Genomic DNA, 19,489 nt, shown 5'->3' with positions numbered 1-19,489 from the left:
TACTTGAATGCAGCAGCGAATGCCTCCTGTGTGCGCTTATTTTTTTAATTAAATATAACAATATGAGTGTAGGAATGACAATCCAGCCCTTATGTCCATTTGGCAACAGGTACATAAATTCAGATGATTATATTAGAGCTGTTCTGGAAGGCAGAATTTACGTTGTGGATCAGCTGCAACTGGTGGAACGTGGGGAGTCGATGCGCGGCGTTCACACGGACTGATCTCCGTAGAACTCCATAATTAACTAAAGTTAATTATGGAGTTCCACAAGGTTCTGTGCTAGGACCAATTTTATTCACTTTATACATGCTTCCCTTAGGCAGTATTATTAGACGGTATTGCTTAAATTTTCATTGTTACGCAGATGATACCCAGCTTTATCTATCCATGAAGCCAGAGGACATACACCAATTAGCTAAACTGCAGGATTGTCTTACAGACATAAAGACATGGATGACCTCTAATTTCCTGCTTTTAAACTCAGATAAAACTGAAGTTATTGTACTTGGCCCCACAAATCTTAGAAACATGGTGTCTAACCAGATCCTTACTCTGGATGCCATTACCCTGACCTCTAGTAATACTGTGAGAAATCTTGGAGTCATTTTTGATCAGAATATGTCATTCAAAGCGCATATTAAACAAATATGTAGGACTGCTTTTTTGCATTTACGCAATATCTCTAAAATCAGAAAGGTCTTGTCTCAGAGTGATGCTGAAAAACTAATTCATGCATTTATTTCCTCTAGGCTGGACTATTGTAATTCATTATTATCAGGTTGTCCTAAAAGTTCCCTAAAAAGCCTTCAGTTAATTCAAAATGCTGCAGCTAGAGTACTGACGGGGACTAGAAGGAGAGAGCATATCTCACCCATATTGGCCTCTCTTCATTGGCTTCCTGTTAATTCTAGAATAGAATTTAAAATTCTTCTTCTTACTTATAAGGTTTTGAATAATCAGGTCCCATCTTATCTTAGGGACCTCTTAGTACCATATCACCCCAATAGAGCGCTTCGCTCTCAGACTGCAGGCTTACTTGTAGTTCCTAGGGTTTGTAAGAGTAGAATGGGAGGCAGAGCCTTCAGCTTTCAGGCTCCTCTCCTGTGGAACCAGCTCCCAATTCAAATCAGGGAGACAGACACCCTCTCTACTTTTAAGATTAGGCTTAAAACTTTCCTTTTTGCTAAAGCTTATAGTTAGGGCTGGATCAGGTGACCCTGAACCATCCCTTAGTTATGCTGCTATAGACGTAGACTGCGGGGGGTTCCCATGATGCACTGTTTCTTTCTCTTTTTGCTCTGTATGCACCACTCTGCATTTAATCATTAGTGATCGATCTCTGCTCCCCTCCACAGCATGTCTTTTTCCTGGTTCTCTCCCTCAGCCCCAACCAGTCCCAGCAGAAGACTGCCCCTCCCTGAGCCTGGTTCTGCTGGAGGTTTCTTCCTGTTAAAAGGGAGTTTTTCCTTCCCACTGTAGCCAAGTGCTTGCTCACAGGGGGTCGTTTTGACCGTTGGGGTTTTACATAATTATTGTATGGCCTTGCCTTACAATATAAAGCGCCTTGGGGCAACTGTTTGTTGTGATTTGGCGCTATATAAAAAAATTGATTGATTGATCGATCTATTTACTGCTCTGATATATTCAGTCATCTTTACACTTATATTTATTCCCCTTTTGACAGTTTTCTGTTATAAATCAATATATATGGCTTAGTAATGTGATACTGTAGCCACCACGGCACACCAGTGTGTTTTTTTTTTTTTTTTTTAATTGGAGCAAGACGAAGCGCGCAGCATGTCGTCAGTCTGAACCAGACAGTGCAGATTCTGATGATGGAGATGATCCCTCTGTTGTTCTTGGCGAGCAACCAGAGCAGGTGGATCCACTGACATGCGCACAGATCTCCACAGTGGGTTGGATCACGCGCTTCTGTTTGCAGCTTCTCCAGGACTCGGGTGCAACAGAGCTCTGTCCCAGTGCTGAGTCCTAGGATGCAGACACACACTGCCCCAGCAGTCGTTCCAGGTGCGTTTCGTTTAAAGTGTTGAGATTGTTAGTTTTTGTTCCTTTTGTGCTCATGATTCGCAGGCTATTTGGTGACTGGAAAAGTCAAAACCTCATTCATCCATCTTTTCTCAACGATTTGTGGCTTTTACTTTTTTCCTTCATTCAGGAATTGTATGCCGCGTGACTGGGCCTTTAATAACAGCACATGATGCTACATAAGGTTCTTGTCTGTTGTTACTCCCCCTCCCCTGTGTTAAACAGTGAGTTCCCCTCATACAAGAAAGTGCAACTTGTATTTCAGAAAATATGGTAGTCTTTGAGATCAGGGTGAGAAAAAGCATCATTGTTGCTTCTTCTGTAAAGTTCATTGCTGTTCTCTGCTGGGGGTTGATCAATCACATTGACTTCTTCCATTGACTTCTCATTGTAGTGGATGATGCATTTATCCAGTCAATAAAAGAAGTGTTTGGAGGAGACGAAAACAAGAAGAACCTGGTGGATCCTTTCTTAGAAGCTCGCTTTGCTGGCAAAAAGGTTCTTGCTGATTTCTTCAGCGGTATTTGATCGACTCTATCTTCTAACAGAAGCCAAACTGACGAGTGGTTTTGTTGTTTCTACAGCTTTGCACTCAGTTCATTGAGAAGAACGCCAACCCGGAGTGGAACCAAGTGCTGAACCTTCAATTCAAAGTAAGATCTGCAAAAGCTGTAAATCAATAATGGCACTAAAACAGCGTGAACATAAACAATGACTTGTCTCATGTTGTTTCTGTTGTAGTTCCCATCCATGTGTGAGTGTGTCAAGCTGACAGTTTTTGATTGGTAAGTTAAAGGAGCTCATTTATACTCTTGAGTTTGTGTCAGACTAGAAGAATGTGGAGAGCTCGTGTTGTGTAGCTCTGTTATTTGGACTTGAAGGTGTACCGCAGTATTTTGGCGGTGTGGTCAAATTAAACTGCTGCTGTTTTCTTGCGCCAAGTAAGAATCCTGCAGCAGGCTATGATTCATGCAGCCGTACCAGCCGCTTCCTTCCCCCTCCATTATGTGTGCTGGGATCCTGTTGGCACCATTTGATTCTGAGCTAAATATGTTCGGAGAGTCTGAGCAGTCGGATAATCAAAGGTGAAGGGAAATGAAGACAACACAAATGTTGGGAAACAGCTGTATCCTTCAGAAAATAATGCTTGGCTGAGACTCAAATGCATTAAATCTACAACACATAGCAAAGTGTTTTTGTTTGTTTGGTTTATTTTTTTTCTTCTCCACAACCCAATCGGCGAGTGCTTTCTCTGCTCCCATATTGGAAATTTGCATGATATCTGTTGATCATATGACTGCGATGTGGTACTGTCTCTGTGGAAGCCAGTTTCTGGCACATTAAAAGAAACATTTTCATACATGTCAACCCCTTTGAGGGTCCACCTGTATAACCAAGTGATAAAATCAACACAAAATCCTTATAACCTCCAAATCGCACCAAAATCAGTTTTATTATAGTACACACAACCGCATGGTGGTATCACATAACTGGGGTTTTGTCCATATATTAAAAACTAACACCAGGGATCTCCATGGGCTCTTTTATGGTGGAAGTCCTCCACAGTTAATTTCTCTTGCTCCACAGTAAAATCGTTTGGTATTTTGTACAAACTCGATATATTTCCCTTGAATATAGTGTCACACAGCTGTTCTACTTTTACAGAAACCAGAACTCACAGAGTAACAGTTCACTGCTCCTAACAATCTTTGGCCCTACCATCTGAGATTGCTCTGCCCTACGATTGGATATTGGAAAACCATGTGACGGTGAACCAATTCCGATTGGACGCTCACATTGTGCACGTCATCACACAGCTTCTATGAGGAGTACAAAGATGGTGGATGGCTGGCCGAAAGGCTGCAGAGTTAAGAAAAACAGTTAAATTTACAACAGAAAACCCTGAATATCTGTAAGACTTTATTTGTACTTCCGTATGATTCTGAAACTCACAAAAATCCGTATAATTTATGGACAATCCGTATAGGTTGACATGTATGCGTTTTTCCCTACATCATTAAGTTTGTCACAATGCGTCACTCACAGATGTTGAGTAGCAGTAATGGGCACAGTTCCGCTAATTAGCGAAGCTAACATTTTCGTTTGTGGATTAGCTTTTCAGCTAACTTTGAAAACCATCAGCAGACCAATTAGCTTTTGCAAAATTTAGTTTTGCTAACTTTCAGTCCGCTAACTTTTTTTTTTTAGCTGTTAAAGTGAGTAAATTTAATGGTCAAAAACATTTGTAAACCCTAAAATCATACATATTCGTGTTTATAAACAGCTAACACTTCTGGTTCATGTCAAAGCGCACAAGCGCTGCTGTTGTTGAAACACAGAGCTGAAAGAAGTTACTGTGGACAAAAACAGTATGTAAGCAGCTCAAAAATCAGTATTTTTATTTAAGGTTTTATAAATATATAATATAGAGATAAACTTTGCCTTATAATACTGCTTTTGATAAAGATGATGACCGTGTTTGGATTTTATTTATTTATTTTTTGTACGTTCATTTTGTTTGTGATAATCTTTGAATTTACCCAGCAGCCCCTGCGGTCTGTAACCTCAAAACTGCCTTATCGGTAGCCGACAGTGTACAGCGTTAATACTAAAGCTTAGTGGTAACTAATAGTTTTGCTAAAGGTTTTAGTGGTTTAGCGTTATTAAAGTTAACTTTTCAGTTTGCGGTTTAATGGTTATTGAAGCTAACTTTTCGGTTAGCTATGCCCACCACTGCTGAGTCTTAATTCAGTTTTGCAGAAATGTGAGATGCTACTTATTGGTAGCAGGCAGTGTACAACGTCAATACGAAAGGTTAGTGGTAACTTACGCTAAATGTTTTAGTGGTTTAGCATTATAAAAGTTAACTTTTCAGTTAGCGGTTTGTTATCGAAGCTAACTTTTCGGTTAGCTATGCCCACTGAGTCGTAATTCAGAGTTTTGCAGAAATGTGAGATGCTACTTTCCAACTCTCCCTCCTAAACGCACGGTGGGTTAACTATGTCAGGTGGGCGCAGCCATTGAAGAGTGAGGAAAATCCAAACTTGATGAATCAACTGTGGTTACAGCAGGTACATGTAGAAAACATGTAGGGCAGGTGATCTTATTGGCTCCTCCTGATCTATAGCCATGGAAAAGGGCATCTCCTCCTTATACATGTGCATAATGTTATGTTGTTGAAGGGATCGTGTGACTGGGAATGATGCTATTGGCACCACGTACCTGAACCTGACCAAGATTGCCTCATCTGGTGGAGAAATAGAAGGTACGGCTGTTGTAATTGTATTTTGAAAAGGGGAGGAAATTAAGGTGGGAAATGATATTAATTTAAACTAGAAATATAACCCTAGGATAGTGTTGGAGATGACTGTTTTTGAGTTCTCGAAATATGAGTGTGTGGAGAAACGTATTATTACAGTTGACAGCCATTGTGCGTGTTTGCATTGACTTCTCTAAATGTTACTTGAATTGTCCTTTTTCTCCTGGAATAGAGAAACATACGGGAAATGGGGAAATGCCGTCGTATGAAGGTTCATCTGTGCTCTTCTTTTTTTTTTTTTTTTTTTTTTTCACTCTATGTAGCATGTGCATGAGAGTTCAGCATGTCATGCACGCTAACCAGCTAAATAAGTCTGACTGTGTGTGCACGCACTGCCCATGAAACTGTGCTGTAGTCCGTCTTTAAGATTCACGTTTTTTTTTCATCTTGTTGTTGCCTCTTGCTTATCTTTGACCAGCATTAATTTCCCATCACCCCCTCCCCCCACCTCAAGCTACATCACTGCTGCACAAACAGCTACTAATATTACAGTTCTCCTCAGTTTACGTCATGAACCAAAGAGGGGTAATACCTGTTTTAATTTACCTCCAGCGAACACAGGAGAGTCCGAGGTAGGTTTCCTGCCAGTGTTTGGACCCTGCTATATAAACCTGTATGGGAGCCCGAGAGAGTTCACTGGACTACCAGATCCCTATGAGGAGCTCAACTATGGCAAGGTATTGACTTAGATCTTTTTTGCTACAACTCAAATGATCTTCGAGCATGTCCAATGCTTGGTTTACTTCTGTTTGTCAGGGTGAAGGTGTGGCATACAGGGGCAGGGTGATGGTTGAACTGTCCACTAAACTGGAGGGAAAGATGGATAAAGCGGTGCACAGCATCTCCAATGATGACATCCTGGTGGTACAGGTAACTGTTGAGTTGCTTATTACATTTTGAACCAAACATGGTGAAGGAACAGTCAAAGATGGTTTGATTTTTGGAAATCAAGATCACAGGCCAATGTCAAAATGTTGGCCCAGTCTTTGTATACAGGGGTATTTAGAATGGCTATTTTTTTTATTAAATTATGCCTGATAACAAAGCTTCAGAGCTTTTCTTTGAAAGCAGTGGCTTGGATTGACAGAGGAGACGACACACTTCACCCCAAAATTCTTTTTCAGTCTGTATTTTGGAGCTTGGTGTCATGATGCTGTGGCTTGTGCCACAGCTGCTGGTTTACTGCTGCTGGGATCATAGACATGCCTGGACACGCAGATGTATGTCTCGTATTGGGAAAAACTCAGACACTATTTTCAGGAGCTAATGGACTTCAGAATGAGTGTGTTATTTTAAAATGAACAGATGTGGCATATTTTCACTTTTTGCATTTTAAGAGTTGACATTAATGTAGTTATTCTATTCAGATTAACTTGATTTATAAATCCAAACCATAAGTCAAACCTGCTTTCCTTTTAAGATGTCTGCCTCATGGCTGGACCACTGTATGCGGTCAAGTGTAATGACTTTTTTTTTTTTTTTGGGGTGGCAGCATGGTGGCCAGACCCCTTCTGCTGGGGTAGAGTTGAGCTCAGTTCCTCTCAGCTGCCTCACTGCTGCAAAATACATATCAGACAGGAGCCAATAGGGATTATAAATTATTTTCACTGATGCTATGTAAAAACAAACAACAAAAAACATTAGCAGTCTAAAAATTATTGGAAGTAAATTTATCAGAAGCTAATTGGTCCACTGATGGTTTTTGAAGTTAGCTGAAAAGCTAATCCGGTAACAAAAACTTAGCATTGATAATTAGCAGAATTGGCGGAACTGTGCCCACCACTGACTGGTTGTCTTTCTCCACCCAACTTGGCACAACAAAAATATCAAGAGAATTTAGTCAACACAAACATAACTTTGACATGATTCAAGAGTATTGTTTTGGGGAACATCCAAAACTGCAGCTGTGCATGTTCTTGAACTGGGCTGAGAACCATGTAGGCATTGGACTGTGCACATTCCACCCTGTTGAATTTGAAACCAGAAAGTTCTTACGTTGATGGCATTAGAGGTAGTTTTCAGAGCTCTGGTTGTTGCTTATTAATATCGAGTTCTGTGATCCGTCTTGGTTGCGTCACCAATCATACGGGGTCTTGTGTGAAAAGGTTTACACAAACTAATATTCCACAATGATTGCACAATTATTTTTGGCTCTGGTATAGCAAAGGAAATACTGGTTTGTGTGGGACATGATGAGACAAGATAAGTGTTCAGCAAGTGTGTAAGTGAATCAGATAACTTGGTATGAACCTTCTTTTCCTTATCAAAGTTTTCATGACATTGATTTACAATTTATTCCTCCCTGATGCTTTCCTGACTTCAGAAGTACCAGAGGAGGAGGAAGTACAGTTTGTGTGCCGTGTTTCACAGCGCCTCCATGATACAAGAACCTGGAGAACCAATCCAGTTTGAGGTCAGCATCGGTAATTACGGCAATAAACTGGACGCCACCTGCAAACCGTTGGCTTCTACCACTCAGTACAGCTGTGCTGTGTTTGACGGTGAGGAACAATGATACCGGGTCATCGGAAGTACTCGCGCTAGTTCTGAGACATCTCAGTGCACTTGCTGCCAACATGGTCTGATGCCGCCTTATAAAAGCTCTGATTTTAAAACTATTAGCTGTGGTTTCATCAGCCCAACTTGTTGGATTTGGTGTGATGGTAGTACTTATACCTGCTGTGATGTACATCAGAATATGACCACTTTGAAAGTGGTCACACTGCAGGTTTATGACCATAAAACACACAAATTTAACTTAAATTTTTATGTGCACCTGCATTAAGAGGGAGCGTTGCCTTTGACATTTTACCCATGTGGCACATTTCTCTATGCATGATCCAGCTCATGGGTACCTGGGTTTTGAGGGCCCTCGCAGCTGTAAAAGCCAAGGGAATGCCTGTGCGTCACCTGGCTGCGGAAAATAAGTTACTTGCAAGAGTTGGGGATGGACCGGTTGTCTGAGTGGTGACCATCCAGGACTCGAGGCAGTTCTGTGGTGTCTTGGTTGCATGGAATTGCAGCTCATGCCCATGCTCCCAGACTTGACTTTACTGCCCTCTGCTGGTTGTATGGAAGCCATTGATATTGGGCAGCCCTTAATGGTTGACACTACAAGCAGTGATGTGAATTAAATCTCACTCTTTTATATTAAAGGCCATATTGGAGACAATTAACTTTTTAAACTGTTTTGTATGCATTGTTGCATAAAGTTTATATTTGGTGTGTTTTATTCATGCAAGATGTGCTTCAGAACAATAAATGTTTATAAAATATGAGACTTACGATGGTGTCGCAAACCGTACGGTCCGCCCCTAAAAATCAGTTTGGCTTTTGCATCTGCGCATGCGTCATTTCGGACCACAACATACACGTCTGAGACCGAGTCTCTTCGCCAAAGCAATCAAATAGATTAATGGGATTATTAACCATCAGATGACATAGGTAAAACCTCTTAAATCATTCTAAAGTCAGTTTTAAGGAGAAATTCTGTGACTCTTTGAAATGACGATACACAGTGAACTAATCAGCTAGCAGCTCATTTAGCCGCGGTGCTCTGATCAGTTCCGCCGCCTTTTCTGATGAGATAATGCTGAATTTATGTGGAAATGTTTGTCGTACAAAAGCTTCAGATATCTGTCGCTGAGATTGATGTTGACTGGTGTGCAGTTTGAAGCAGAAATTAGGTTTGTTTTTTGGGGGGGGGGGGGGGGACCATTCAGTCTGCGACAACGGCAGTCAACAATTTTTTATTTCTTTAAACAGCAGGTAAAAAAAAACAAACAACCTAAGGGTATTAATTGAAGTCCACACTTTCACTAAAACCAAAAATATCTGACCTTACATTTATTTGCTGGTTTTTATGCCAGAACATGCATAAATAGCTGAACTGTTTTTGAGGAACAACTGTTAACTAATAAAACTATCCTACTCCTAATGGTAATTTTAAGGTTTGAAAAAAATATTAATCACATTTTGAGCAAAAGCTTTTGGTTTGTATCTCTCCATGCTTTTAAAAACTTCATTTTTCTGCTTTATTTTTGCAGATCCTACTTAAAACACATGTCTCCCGATCTAAGCCGTGTTTGTTTTGTTCACTTTGGAATAATTCTGCCAATAAGCCAGCATGTGGACCACAAAAAAGTCACCTTGACCATTTTAAACACTTTTAAGGCTCAAGCTTGGAGTTTATTCATCACCTTTCTGGTATCAGGCAGGACAACTTAGTGTGTGGTGTCCTTTTTCTAGGTAACCACTATTACTACCTGCCCTGGTCGAACATTAAGCCAGTGGTTGTGGTTACCTCGTTCTGGGAAGACATCAGCCACCGCCTAGACTCTGCCAACATCATCCTCTATATCACTCACCGCCTGGTAAGACTGCATAATCTCCCCCATCCAAAAGTTAAAACAAGAATATTCATTTGAATCAGACTTCATGATCTTTTGCACTTATCTTTATAATGCCAATGTGGAAAAAGTACTTTTGTTGTTGTTGCAGCAATCCAACCTGGAAAGATTTAAAATTGCCATTTTGGCAAAAGCCAATAACGTCCAACTAGACGAGGTGTGGCTGAAACTGCTCGATCAACTCGTTGAAGACCTGGAAAGGTAAGGAGATGATTCAGTTGTGCAAATAAACTGTTTCAGTTTAAACATGCAAGAGTGGCCACCAGGACTCTGTGGTTACCAAAAAGGCTTTACAAGCACTTTAACGAAATGTATTTATCCAAAGCCAAATCGCAACAAAAGTCGCCCAAAGGTGCTGCACATGGGTACAGTTTAACTAAACCACATTGGCAGCAGTGGTATGGAACTTGATAGTCCTTTTTTTTATTGTATCTATATACATAAAGGGCTATGTCTGTCCGGGATAAACTCCCAAACTATAATATGTAGCCCTAAAAACTATATATATTCTGAATCCTCATGACATGGGGAACAAACTGGTACCTTTTTTTTTTTTTTTTTTTTTTTTAAAGTTGAACTGAAAATTACCCCCAAAATAGCCGGCTGTGGGTATGATCAGGCAGATTCAAATTTCCACCCCTGTATATGTGTTGGCCATCTCTGTTTATTTAATCCCTTTTTACAGCACACTCAGCAAAACATGCTGAGGCTGTGGGTGTGACCAGGCAGATTCAAATTTCCAGTCCTGTATATGTGTTGGCCATCTCTGTTTATTTAAGCCCTTTCTTCAGCTACATTATGTTCTCAACTGTTAAGTGCCTGACTGTCCTGTACAACCCAGTTTGTCTGAATACATTCATTTTATGTTTGTAAAAACAGTGAAATACACCACTACCTCAATTTTGATTCATTGATATTTACATTTACTGTTACGTACCTTTTTTGTGTGTAATTTTGTTATAAATTTGATTGCAAAACTCTGCATGAAGGACTTCAAATGTTTTTCTTTTTTTTTCTATCTTTTTCCCCGTCTGCATATATAGTAATGGTAAGTGCCACACTGGCAGTGTGGCACTTACCATTTATGAACATTAATACGCATATATGCAATTTATTCTTGCAAGACAGAAGGTATGTAGTGCATGAGTGAATGTGGTGTGTGTGACCCCATCCACCCTTCCTGATCAGCCTACAACATCCTACTCAAAGCCAACCGACAGCTTCTATCAGGAAGAGCCGACCACCAAAACAACACAGACAGACAAGAACGAGCGACAAGTGTGAAGACAATAACTGACGTGAGACACCGAGGAGACGGGGCCCCAACCATATGACATACCATGACAAACAATCACACATGAACAAACAGTGACAGCAACAGTCTGTTGTCTAATTAGTGAGCATCCATACCCTAATCTAGAACACCGTAGTGTTAATCCTCTTAAGAGCACCCAAAAACCAAATTGTAGTGACGGCCACAGACACGCGACCGTCCACACACAGAGACCAAGATCACAGCTAAATATCCGATCACTACTGTGGCTGGTGTGTTGGGCCAAGATGAGAGTACAGAACCTTACCATATGACATGTACCACTCCAGCACGTCAGAAGCCACATGACCGGCCGCGAGCGACATGGAAGTGGGTCAAGGACACAGGGCCCCGGGGCAGCCAGGAGAAAAGGGGCAGCGGAAGGGTACGGGGGCCAGGAAAAGCAGCCCCCGTAGCCACTGGGCAGCACAGCAAACCAACAGGGGAACGGCCCGACTGCGCCGGAATGCACCCCCCCACAGGGTCACAGGGAAAACCCGAGGGAAGCACACAGGGCGCCGGCATGGGCCCACCAATAGGGGGAGCCCCAGAACCACGCCACCCGGGCCACGCTCCCCGAGGGCGGAAGCGAGCGGTGGCAAGGACGGGAGCAAAGCAGCCACTGCAACCGAATCCAAAGCACAAAGTAGGGACCACCGAGCCACACGAGGGCGGGCCCAGCCCCCAGACAAGAGGCGAGGCCCAACCCCGGGGCCAGGAAGAGCACAACGTGTTTGTCTTTTAACCAAGTATTTCCACGTAGTTTGGTGAGTCCACCTCTTATAGTTCTGCTGGACAAACTTTAGCCCATTAACTATTATATTTATAAGACATCAGCATTACAAAAACAAATTAGAGCTGTGGCCAAGACCAAAAAAGGGCCCTAAAAAGGATACATTCCCCTCCCCATCTTATAACTAAATGAAACCTGTTTTGTTTGATGCATTTATATGCCATCTAATAGAAAATCATGGTTGTATGATTAAGTGTGCACAACATGGTGAATTAACCCCTTCTTTGCGGCTACATCTGAAAATTGTGAAATCAATACAGAAGCCCTATTCTGATTTTTTTTTTTTTTTTTTATATATAAACAAAATGGATATCTAATTCATGATATTTGTAGAAAATACACATCAGCATGATATTTGCAGTCACTTCTGTGGAAAAAAGTATGATCCTATGATAATCTTCACCCTTTGTTCATGTACTGGGGGAGCTACGACCACTGCCTTTGCACCCCCTCCATAACTAAACCAAACCAACTGTTTTAGGTTCCTTTGACCCCAAAACACAATCAGGATGCTCCCAAAAATAAAAACTGGCCTCAAGCCAGTTATCCAAGATGGCCACCAAAATAGGGTTTTTAAAAAACTAAAACACCTTTACACAACATACAAACAACTTAAATATCACAGAGATTCAATGGGAAGACCATTGCAGGTTGCAGCAAACTCATTTGTGCCTAAACTAAATTCATTCATGGGTTTAAGATTCAAAATGGCTGCCATTAGACCCTTATCATTAAAATACATAGTAGGAACAAACAATAGACTTAATAATGACAGAAATCTTTGGTGTTTAAGTGAAAAAAAAAAATCCTAGGGGGGGTGCAAAGGTAGTGGTCGTAGCTCCCCTAGTACTGTAATTTTGTGCAATTTTTGTTATGCTCAAACTTTTTTAAATTTTATTTCTGTGGTTGCAGAATGGGTAGAATAGTAATGTTTCTGCTTTTGTAGAGATGTAATCTGTACTTCTAGAAAGAAAAGGAGTGATTATTTGCACTTCTGCAGAGTACGACTTGAATTATTGGCCTGTTTTACGACGACATGTCAAAAATGATGCAATCAATACCAGGGCCCAGTAAGAAGACATGGACATTTCTGCCCAGTTGCACAGTCTTTATGTAGAATAGATGTTAGGTCCCTCACTTCTGCTGGGGCTGCTTATATATGATTGGCTATAAACATCCGTTTTCATCCTGGGACCATCCATTTCCCACTGGGTCCTTGGCAGGAGGCTTTGCATGGTGACTCTGGCACCATACAGTAGTTTGGTTCCTTGCTGTCAGGACATGTTACTGAAAGGCATCCTCAGTGGGAGGTAGCGTCATAGATGCTTTCTGTCATCGTGGCAAATCTAATGTGGAAGTGGTTTTTCCTTTTTGACCATAAAGAAGAATAACGAAGGTCTTGGTTGACTGCAGGTACTCCGGTGATGTATGGAATGTCTCTAAACTGGAGAGAATGTTAATGCTCTTAACCAAGGTGGAATAGGCTGTACTCTTGCCAGTATGAAATAAAGCACTTGTGCTGTCACACCCAGTCAATGCATGCATTGCTGGGAGGCGCAAACAAACCCTCTGCCCATCTCTGTAGCCAACAGGTGTACTGGTATGTAGCACTCATTTGTGGTCAGTTTTCCTGTATGTCCTGCATGCATATACACCTCACCAAACAGTTGTCCTGTAGAATGGTAGTGTAAAAGTAATACCAAAACATTGGTATCATCACACCTAACAACAAAATCTTTGTGGCCTTGGGATAGGTCGATGACCTGCAGAATCATCCTTGTGTCAGCCTCCTTGTGAGTATAAAGCAAGTCTTCCATTTGGGAAACACCTGACTCACTGACACACTTCAACACCTCTCCCTCTGAGTCCTCCTGCTGTGATGATATAGCAGTCCTTGGGTAACCGTTCCTGGGCATTTTGCAGCACATACTGTATGATGACGTCAGCAAGAGCAGCTTTGTTGCTACCTCCTTTCAAATAATGGCAGTAGTTAGGCACTAGGCAGTTCCCCGTAATCTTGTGAGTAGACAGCAGTGTTCTCAGTTTGCTCCTCTTCGCTGTCGTTCACCCAGTTTAATGGAGAAGTCGAAGTCATATCTGTTAAACACAAATGATCACCAGTCTTTTCAGGATGATCTCTGCCAAGTCATTGTATGTTTTGAAATAAGTCTCATTTAGAGCTTGTACCATGGACATTCCATCAATGACATATGCAGTATCCCTTGCTGAGGCAATGCTAGAGGGCACCTGGGAATTTTCTCCCAGTATGATTCTAATTTCTTTGCAAGGTCTGACGTAGTTGACTTTCTCATGCTTCAGAGTTCCATCTTGCAGCTGAAAGGGTAAAGTACAGATTACATCTCTACAAAAGCAGAAACATGACTATTCTACCCATTCTGCAACCACAGAAATGAAACAAAAATGTTTGAGCATAATATAACAATTGTGCAAAATTACAGGAACAAAGGGTTAAGATTATCAAAGGATCATACTTTTTCCACAGAAGTGACTGCAAATATCATGCTGTTTATTTTTTATAAATATCATGGATTAGATAGCCATTTTGTTCATATAAGCTCAGAAAATCATAGAATAGGGCTTCTGTATTGATTTCACAATTTTCAGATGTAGCCGCAATGAAAGGGTTAATTCACCATGTTGTGCACATTTAAAAATCATACAACCATGATTTTCTATTAGTAGGCGTATAAATGCATCTAACAAAACTAGTTTCATATAGTTATAAGATGGGGAGGGGTAGACCCCTTTTTTTTCACCCTCTGGCCACAGCTCTAAATGTTGGCCAATTGTTTTGAGTAAAATGATTGGCATTTGGCTTAAGTCTAAAACAGGTTATCCCAGGCAGTGCCAGGTACCCCATTTAGTTTTACATGTTTAAATATGTCAGCATGAGGTAAAATAGGTTATTTGGTGGTTCTAACCTCAATCTATGAGGAACCCAAAATGTCACAGTGGAATGCGCACTAGTTCTTATACTTATTCACAGATGTTGGTGGACGCACTCACTCACTTGCACAATCACTGACTCCATTATTTGTCTGCTCGCCCTGATAACACGGGGAATAATTAAAACCTGCTTTGGCGGTGAGTCAGAATGTACTTAATGGGGAAACATATCAGTTCCTGCTTTTTGAGGTTGTCCACATTGATCTGACTTGGTAGCAAAATTCAGCCTCACTTCATCTTTGCTGTCTTCAGTTTTCCAACACCTGAGCTGGAGGGCCGGTCCAACCTGACGAGCCTGGACATCCAGATCAAGAAGTTACGAGACTGCGCCTTGACCAGCATTATGGAAGCAGCCAGGTGCATGAGACAGGAGGCCAGAGGTTTCAGTGACACTCTGGCTGATATAGAGTCCTGGTTGGACAAACTCAAACTGCTGGCTGAGGAGGTACTGACCAAAACCACTTAACCACTGGGTTACCAGCTCACAATACAAATAGACCATGTACCAAATTAAACGCACCAGTCTCTCCTATTGGAATAATTTCCGTTCTGGTGTTTGTGTACAGCCACAGAACAGCATGCCCGACGTGATCATCTGGATGCTACGTGGCGAGAAAAGGGTCGCCTACAGTCGCATCCCCGCCCACCAAATCCTCTACTCCACATACAGTGATCAGGCTTGTGGACAAAACTGTGGAAAGATGCAGACGGTCTACTTAAAGGTACAAAACCATGAAAACCGACTACAGCATTCATTAGGATTTCATTTAGACAGTGCAGCAGCAACATATTGCTCCTGTGTAACTTTAACCTCCTAGGGCCTGGCATCCACATATGTGGACATGACATTTTTGGTTGTCTAGTCCATAAACTAAGTTTTGTTTCATGAGAACCTCCGGGTCTTAGGAGGTTAATACAGCTGAAAGCTGCCGCACAAATGTTTAAGAAAAATGCTTTGTTCTCAGTATCCTATGGACAAGGACAAGGGCTTGAAGGTGCCAGTACAAGTTCGAGTCAACATGTGGTTGGGCCTGTCTGCACACGAGAAGAAATTCAACTCCTTCTCTGAGGGAACGTTCAGTGTCTTTGCCGAGCTGGTGTGTTACTCACACATAACATGACAAACTAGTTTTTTTGCTGAATACCTCCCACAGTATCTTTCATTAATCAAAGCATTGGCAGTGATTGCAGGGGAAACTGTATCGGACTGGGACTACTTAAAAAAAAAAAAACAAAAAAAAAAAACTACAGAAACTAATAACTTTGTGAGTGCGTTTGTTTATGGAGCATACTCACAAGAAACCAAACTGCTAAACTCTTGTGAGCTACAAGTATAGTTGTGGCCATATGTTTCTTTGTTTGTAAATGTAACCAAAGCTGCAATTGGGCTTTCAAAAACTTTTTATATATATATATATATATATATATATATATATATAATCTGTAGTCTTCTACAAGATGCATTCATTTTGGAGTATGTAACTTTTCACCCACTAAATCTGACATGTTTAAGGTTTTCCTTTCCTTACAGTATGAAAACCAGGCCAAAGTATTTGGGAAGTGGGGCACCACTGGACTCGTGGGCCGTCACAAGTTCTCCGATGTAACGGGCAAACTGAAGCTGAAACAAGAGTACTTCATCCCGCCCAGAGGATGGGAGTGGGAGCACGATTGGTTCATTGATCCAGAAAAGGCGTGAGTATGTTTGGACTTTTTGACATTTTCCAAAACTGAACGAGACAGGAGAACCTTGTGATTAAGTATTTCAGGGTTCAGACAAGTCAAGTTGAGGACAGGAAAGCGGGAGTCTCTAAGGAATTTTTCCTCACTGAACACACAGAGGACGTCGTCTAAATCTGCTCCCAACTGTTGACATTCCTCAGAGACAGTTGACCTTGATTTAACAACTTGGCAGTCTGTGCCAACCCTGAGAGCAACACTTTTTTTTCCCTTTTTTTTCTCTCCAAAGTAGAAAACATCCGTAGGCTCATTCAGTCATGTGAGATTGCACTTCAGACTTTTGGCAGCAATGACAAAAATGCTGCACTATTAACATTTGACACTTAAAAAAAAAAAATCTAATAGATTGTTTTTATTGTAGTACTTCCAAAGCTGTGGGCCAGCAATCTGTGTCCATCTGATGATTTCTTTTGTGCAGAGTCTGACGCAGTATGTTGTCCTGTGGATATTTATTACGTCCACCGAGGACGTAAAAAATCATTGCTATTTATTTATTTGTCTGTCTGCATTTTAGCAGGATTAGGTCAAAACCACTGCACGGATTTTGTCGACATTTTTAGCACAGAGATATTAGGCCATGGAAGAATCCATTAAATTTTGGAGGTGATATGGATTCTGGATCAAGTTTCACTTTATATAGGGTTTGAAGGATTACTGTTAGCAGGATTACATCAAAACCACTGCACAGATATTGACCAAATTCTCACCACAGATACATATCAGGCCACGGAAGACTCTGTTAAATTTTGGAGGTGACCTGGATTATGAATCAAGAGTTCCCTTTATATAGGTTTGGAAGGATTGCTTCAAGGATTCTCACCAAATTTGCACCACAGATAGATATTAGTGCATGGAAGACTCCACTGAATTTTGGAAGTGATCTGGATTGGTGGACGTCAGAAATCTCTGATTACTCTTGTTTGTTCATGTTGCTTATTTTTAGAGTTTAACAGTCTTTTTGTTACACGCCACAAGCTAAGGGCTTCCTGCAGGAAGACGCTGTTCACATCTTCACATTGCTGTGGGCCACTAATCCATGTCAGTCTGATTTTCTTTTTGTCCAAACTGAGTCAAAGAACATCCAGTATGTTGTTGTCCAATGCATATTTCTCTCCATATTATTTTTGGAATTTAAGTCTTTATGTCAAGTAACTGCACAGGCTGTGGTGTGTACTTGTGCTACACCAAGTTCTGTCTGTTGAACCCCCCAAAGTGAGTTCCACATATGGGGGGAGAGAAGGTGCAGATTATACTTGGGTGTGACTTGGATACAGTTTTCCCTCGTCACAATTCAGTTTTTGACAGATGCGACTTATACTTAACACTTCACAAAATATTCTTTTATGTAAGCATTTGACCTCATTTAAAGAACTTTGTAATAGAAATAGGAAATTAATAACTTCCAGAACAGATCAAAATCAAACTACAAGTTGACCAATAAAAATGCACGTCTTAGGCATGATCGCAAAATGTTGCACAGCATAGCAGGGGAGTCTCTACAAGCACAGATTCCACTGAGTGCAACTTGTAATGTTAAAAAAAAAGAGGGGGGAAAAAAGCTGTATTTAAGTGAATGTAAACATAAAACAATTTGCCTGATGACCCCTTTAAACCATCAACCACATCATTACTCATTGTAATTAGTGTAGCAGATAAGTGAAACAATCATGCAAATGGTGATAAAAGCATCAGATTCATTAGAAATACTCCTTAGACACTCCTCTTTTGAAAAAACCGATTGGCCACTTGACATTTCAATCTGTGGTCAGGTAGGGGTCAGTTGAAGAATTACACAGAGGTCAAAATTAAAAGATGCTCCAATCATATTGAAAAATATTCCACATTATTTGCCTGATCATAAAGATTCCAAAAAGGTATAATTTGGACTATCTGACTGAATTCTATGGAGTTATGGGATAAAAACAGCAAGAATAGTGACAAAAGTTAGTCATTTTGTACAGGGGTCAAAAGTTAAAGTTGCTCCAATTTTGGTAAAAAGTGATGCAAATTATTGGTTCAGCTAATAGGATTAATACATGGAATAGTGTTGACAGTGTTGAATGCTTGGTCTCCAAAGTAAAGGTCAAACAAGGTCTACGTCTATTGGATTCTATGACATGTGACATATGTTACCCCGTAACGTGATGAGTAAGGATGATGCATGGTCCAAACTATTCCTTTTTAAAACCGTGTTAACTCAACTAGTAATTTGCATCACTTCTTACCAAAATTGGAGCAACTTTAACTTTTGACCCCTGTACAAAATGAAACTGACCTTTGTCACCATTCTTGCTGTTTTTATCCCATAACTCCATAGAATTCAGTCACAGATCCAAACTATACCTTTTTGGAATCTTTATGATCAGGCAAATAATGTGGAATATTTTTCAATATGATTGGAGCATCTTTTAATTTTGACCTCTGTGTAATTCTTCAATTGACCCCTACCTGACCACCAATTGAAAATTCAAGTGGCCAATCGTTTTTTTCAAAAGAGGATTGTCTGAGGAGTATTTCTGCCGAATTTGATGCTTTTATTGTCATTTGCAGGATTCCCCTCTAAATATTTTCTTATCCGCTGCACTAAATGTCCACAAGATGTTTAACATTAAGTTTCCGAATGGAGATGAAGAAATGAGATGTAGCATTAATCAGACAACCTTCCGGAGGCGCAGAGTTTTCATGTCTGATAGATTTCTACACATCTGACTTTCTTTCAGTCTGCTGACGGAGGCGGATGCAGGTCACACTAAATTCATGGATGAGGTTTTCCAAAACGAGACTCGCTTCCCAGGTGGCGAGTGGAAAGCTGCTTCAGAACCCTTCACTGACGTGGTGAGAACGGTGCACTCGTGTGGACAGAAACCACTGGCTGCTGCAAACACACAAACGCATCACAT

The 19,489-nt window shown here is 40.9% G+C and overlaps 1 protein-coding gene across 3 annotated transcripts in view; it reads left to right on the top strand.

Moving 5' to 3' along the window:
- Positions 1 to 19,489, top strand: part of LOC117530452 (myoferlin-like) — a 79,216-nt gene that overhangs the window by 24,323 nt on the left and 35,404 nt on the right. For 2 of the 3 annotated variants that reach the window (XM_034193332.1, XM_034193335.1), the window contains exons 13-27: positions 2,444 to 2,547; positions 2,634 to 2,702; positions 2,791 to 2,834; positions 5,232 to 5,314; positions 5,541 to 5,579; positions 5,921 to 6,045; positions 6,125 to 6,238; positions 7,692 to 7,869; positions 9,617 to 9,741; positions 9,869 to 9,978; positions 15,102 to 15,294; positions 15,416 to 15,571; positions 15,815 to 15,946; positions 16,381 to 16,544; positions 19,310 to 19,424. In XM_034193332.1, coding sequence (XP_034049223.1) covers positions 2,444 to 2,547; positions 2,634 to 2,702; positions 2,791 to 2,834; positions 5,232 to 5,314; positions 5,541 to 5,579; positions 5,921 to 6,045; positions 6,125 to 6,238; positions 7,692 to 7,869; positions 9,617 to 9,741; positions 9,869 to 9,978; positions 15,102 to 15,294; positions 15,416 to 15,571; positions 15,815 to 15,946; positions 16,381 to 16,544; positions 19,310 to 19,424 — 1,751 coding nt within the window. The remainder of the gene's footprint in view (positions 1 to 2,443; positions 2,548 to 2,633; positions 2,703 to 2,790; positions 2,835 to 5,231; positions 5,315 to 5,540; positions 5,580 to 5,920; positions 6,046 to 6,124; positions 6,239 to 7,691; positions 7,870 to 9,616; positions 9,742 to 9,868; positions 9,979 to 15,101; positions 15,295 to 15,415; positions 15,572 to 15,814; positions 15,947 to 16,380; positions 16,545 to 19,309; positions 19,425 to 19,489) is intronic. The other variant, XM_034193334.1, reaches the window with a different exon arrangement.

The sequence above is a fragment of the Thalassophryne amazonica genome, chromosome 18 (assembly GCF_902500255.1).
Source record: "Thalassophryne amazonica chromosome 18, fThaAma1.1, whole genome shotgun sequence".
NCBI lineage: Eukaryota > Metazoa > Chordata > Actinopteri > Batrachoidiformes > Batrachoididae > Thalassophryne > Thalassophryne amazonica.
Note: the sequence above shows the minus strand (reverse complement) of the source record. Positions and strands in the feature narration are given on the sequence as shown.